The sequence below is a fragment of the Physcomitrium patens genome, chromosome 13, assembly GCF_059467195.1.
Source record: "Physcomitrium patens ecotype Gransden chromosome 13, ASM5946719v1, whole genome shotgun sequence".
NCBI lineage: Eukaryota > Viridiplantae > Streptophyta > Bryopsida > Funariales > Funariaceae > Physcomitrium > Physcomitrium patens.
The window spans coordinates 8,714,052-8,718,527 of record NC_143422.1 but is presented as its reverse complement, the minus strand read 5'-3'; the positions used below and the strand labels follow the sequence as shown (position 1 = coordinate 8,718,527).

At 45.2% G+C, this 4,476-nt stretch overlaps 1 protein-coding gene across 1 annotated transcript; it reads left to right on the top strand.

The window, feature by feature from the left end:
- On the top strand, positions 1-4,212 carry LOC112290300 (uncharacterized). Its single transcript, XM_024536441.3, has 7 exons — positions 1-596; positions 999-1,446; positions 1,633-1,847; positions 1,993-2,056; positions 2,230-3,412; positions 3,540-3,621; positions 3,737-4,212. Exons 2-7 carry the CDS (start codon positions 1,203-1,205, stop codon positions 3,938-3,940), a joined length of 1,992 nt encoding a protein of 663 aa, XP_024392209.1. The 5' UTR covers positions 1-596; positions 999-1,202; the 3' UTR covers positions 3,941-4,212.
- The last annotated feature ends 264 nt before the right edge of the window (positions 4,213-4,476 follow it).

The window sequence follows — 4,476 nt, the reverse complement described above, 5'->3', positions numbered from 1 at the left end:
AGTTATGGTTGTTGCTGCTTCCAGTTTGCTTGCTTCCTTGCTGGGTGGTATCCTTTAGCAGCTACAACATCTCCAGCTTCCACCATCACGTTCTAGTCTGCACAGTGAGAGTGAACAGTGAGTGAGAGACTGAGAGGGAGACTGAGAGACTGAGAGAGAGAGAGAGAGAGAGAGAGAGAAAGTGAGCACGTCGCGACGTTCGCCAGTTGATGAATGCTTTTGTCGCGCATTTGCTTGGCAATAATGTATCTTGTTGATGCGTCAAAGAGGTGGTGGAGATGGTGATAGTGGTCAGAAGCACCCGTGACTCCATGGTTCGCTTCTGAACGTGGGTACTCCTTGCGAGGTACGCCGCAAGTGCACATGTTCAACGTACCACGACTGTAGGGGAAGGGGGAAGTGGGGAGGAAAGATAGTTTGTTGGAGCGGGTAGAGTCTTGCTCACCCATTGTTGCTTCTTCTTTGCTTTCCTTGACTGCTGTTGCTCCCCATCCCTGCCTGTCACTGTGTTGGGTTGGTGCCGAAGTCGACCCCTTGGGTTCAGCTCCATTCGCAATTGACCAGGACATCTCGGCATACAGGCGGTTCTTTGCAAGGTTGGTAATCTGCGCACCCCAGATGTCGTGATCTTGTCCTGCTGTTGAGGATCGTCATTTTTTGAAAGCGTGGTGAGCTGCTTTTTTTCTCCTATTGATTTTCCGAGGATGATTCTCGACCCTCATTGGATGTGAGATCGACGGGTTTCTACTCTCAATTCCCGAGGGGGGCAACCCACTCCCATCTTCTTTAACTTTGGAACGCTGTGTGAAGAAATATTTGCAATTCCTCATGTCCTGAGTGCTGATCCCTACATCACTCTTTCGCATAGCAAGAATTAAAGCTCCCCTGGGTTGACTCAGATCTTACTTTGTGAACTTAAGATGCAGCATCGTCCTTTGATGGATATAATTGATTCATGCTGTGATTTGTGTGTCCGAATTTGTTTCCCTCGTGCGCAGGTAGAGTGGAACGGGGTTGAATCTTTGGGCACTATGTCTAGCTTTTCTAGGGGAGATTCGGTCAGCTGTTTCAACATTGCAGCTTTCTAAAGGATGTTGATTACGCTCGGTAAACAGCTTCAGACGGTTGCACTATGTTTATTTCCTCTCCTATCGGCTTAATTTTTTAGAGTTCTTAATCTTGCGGAGGAAGTACCGTTTCCTATGGTTACCTCCAGGGTAGTTGTCGACGAAGGGCGGTGCAAGGACCAGGCCGACCTGGCCATGTCGAGTTCCAGAACTTTGGTGTATGATGTAGAGACAAGAAGTCTTCGCCATCCCAAGTTTACCCTCAAAGCTTGCCCTAAATCTTCCATGCTCAATTCCAGTTCCAGCAGTTTCAAAGTGGTGAAAGACCAGTTGGGGGACGTCTGCCACTTGGGCCAGCGTCATAGCGGAGTTGGTTCAGGTAATCTGGAGAGAACTGATTGCTTTTGACTTCTATGTAGTGATTGCTGACGACAGAAAACTTGAATGTGGTATTTTATTTTGCTATGGAAATCCTTTCTTTACCCGTTATTAGATCCGATTAGTTAAGTGTAATTTTTGATTTTTTCATTCTGAGATTAGATCATTTGTTGCAAAACAAAAAAAGGTGAGTGCAGTCCCACATGTGTGATACAAAACTCGGTCATGCGGAGTAACTCCAGCAGCCCAACGATGTCCACAATTTCAAAGGCATCCAATGAACCATGCATATCCTTCGACCGAGAAGGAAGCTTCAGAGGGACTGGGTGTGCGGGGACGTCATGTTCAGAGCATGACGAGAGAAGCTTCTTTAGTGCATCCCCTGGATCAGAGTCCTGGAAGGTATAATCCAACCGCATGTTGCTAGTGGTGTTGCTTGCCTTCCTCGGTGCCAACTGATATAACAAATTTGAGCATGCAGATCATTCTTACCATGGAAGATAATGTTTGTCCGCTGAGCCTTCACTATTAAATTACATGATTTCAGATTGGAGATCTCCGTGAACCCAATATGCTAGGCAGCAGCACTCCCAGAAGGTCAGGACTGAAAGGTGAACCTCGAAGCCCTCTGATGGAGGTCGTTCGCAACTCTTCTACCCCCTATTGCTATAAACTAAGCATGTTGCAGTGGGACTGTAAGCCTTGAGGATCGCTGCATATCTCTCACTATGAAAAAATGACTCAGATTCATAGATCTCTTACATCTGTGTGTTTTAAAATGCAGGACCATATCCACGATCTATGGAAAATGATTCCATTGGAGGCCGAGAGAATGGAGGGGCAATATCTCACTACACTTCCAGGGGAGAGACAAAGGAATCTCAGACCCCGCCTTTCAAATCCATTCAATCCGCAGTTGCAGAAAAGACGGTGACAGAATTCAAGAAAAAGAAGAAACTAAGTTCAATTCCTGCCTCACAATCTGCCAATATCATGAGCAGGTCCCCAGGGATTTTCAGCTTCAATGCAGCGTATATCTCCGAAATGGAGGATTTTGACCAAACACAGAACGATAGCCTGAAAGAAGCCAACCATGTCCACAGATGTTACGTCCAGAGGTCAAATACAGCGACTCTATTGAGACCCATTCCCTCAAAGTGGGACGACGCAGAGAAGTGGTTGCCAGGAAGTGATCAAATCAGTAATGCGAGGACGAAAGCACGAAGTGGACCAATGTTGGCCCGGATGCTTGCAAGCCAGGGTATTATGTCAAAGACTTGGAAAGAATCTCCATGCGGCCCACAACATGACAGATGTTTCGTACTTGGGCAGCGTTTTGTAGTCAGGGATGGGGCATCTATCAAGCATTTAACAGCAGGTACAGGCGGAGACATTCTTCGTTTCCCAGCGAATGAAAAGGAAAAATTTAAGATGATGGTGAAGCAATACTCGCGTCCAGGTTTGCAACCACCAGATGGAATATCCTCATCAGAGCTCAATGGTAGCAATTTGAATGTTGGAACGCAGGTAGAAATTCCACTGTTGGAAACTTCACCTTCAACGAGGGCCGTCGGTACTTCAATGACACCAGTAGCATCAGTGGAGCCTTCACGACCAGGAACACCAGCCAGGACAACAATTGCTCCAGAGAAGATGTCTGTTAACGTGCAAGGGAGCTCTTCAGAGTATAGTGAGAACGATGCCGAGACCACGAGCAAATATGGAATTTCGGAACCCCCAAGGATGTTGACCGACAAGGAATTCCAGGAAAGGACCAGGCTAGAGATTGTGGCGCTAGGGACTCTGCTCGGCAAGACTAAGATTGCTGCATGGGCTGCGAGCGAAGAAAACTTTTCCCCGATAAGCAGCACCAAAGCTCCGTCCGAATCGACAGATGGTCCAGGAGATGGGTTTGCCACAAGAGCTGCTACGTGGGAGAAAGCAGAAGATATGAAGTTCAACTCCAGGTGTGTACTGAAAGTAGCTCGTGGGAAGTACCGCATATTTATCGGATTTCAACTTCGATGTTTCCATCAAATTAGTCGGATCAGGATTCTAAAGTGCTAAGTTATGCTTTTGTCGGATATCCATCAGTTCCCAGCAAGAGGAGGGTGAGGTCCAGGAATGGGAAGAACATAAGAGGGCGAAGGCAGAAGCTAAATTGCGCAGAGTGGAGGTATGCATCTCACAACATCAGAGCCTTGAGCAACTGTCTAAAAGCATCACCCTGTCGAATTATTAGAAGGTTGATTTCATATCCTCCCCTGAGCAACACGAGTTGTGCATTGCAGATCAAGACTGAGCGTATGCGGTTTTATGCTCATGAGAAACTGAGCAACAAATTGGCAGACGCGCGGCACCACGCAGAGACATTAAGATTAGCAGCTAGGACGCGCCGGGCTGAAGCTGCATCCAAAGCAGCCAACAAGGCTGAAGTCAACAAAACCAGTAGCAAATTTTTAAACCTTATGTTCCTAACTTCTTTTTGCAAATAGCAGAAAAATAAAACAAAATGAAAAAAAATAAAAAAAAGTGAAGTAAACAAAAGTAACATGATTTTGCGTTCCCAGCTAAAGATGGGTTGAAGGTTTTGTTCCCGTGGTGGAGATGAACTTGACGGCAAATCAATGCAGTTGTTCACTTTGGCCAGTTCTTAGCAGATATAACACTAATTAACTGATTCAAGTAAACTTCTCTCATGGAATTGTATCATGTCTTACTTATAATCGACCAAATCAGGTGGAATATAAAGCTTTATATTTCGATATAGGTTGAGTTGATAGTGAGAAAACAGGCACAACAAAGCAAGACCCAATTAACATAAACCCAAGGTGTTTAAAAGAGGGAAGAGAACATAAGGAAGATTTTTTTTTTGCAGTTATGATTGTACAGTCGAGGGTGGTGAAAGGTGAATAGGTTAGAAAGAAGGTATACAATAAAAAATGATGTCTTATTTCTTTATGATGTAGGTACAATATTGATGTCCTTTTTGATATTTTGAAGTTTTTTAAGATTAAGGATGTCGATGATT

What these genes read in the sequence shown, in the direction of transcription:
- LOC112290300 (XM_024536441.3), top strand. Translation starts at nt 1,203, where the DNA reads ATGGTTACCTCCAGGGTAGTTGTCGACGAAGGGCGGTGCAAGGACCAG. An exon ending in CTGGATCAGAGTCCTGGAAG is followed by an intron (nt 1,848 to 1,992) that starts GTATAATCCAAC and finishes ACATGATTTCAG; the next exon opens with ATTGGAGATCTCCGTGAACC. An exon ending in CTAAATTGCGCAGAGTGGAG is followed by an intron (nt 3,622 to 3,736) that starts GTATGCATCTCA and finishes TGTGCATTGCAG; the next exon opens with ATCAAGACTGAGCGTATGCG.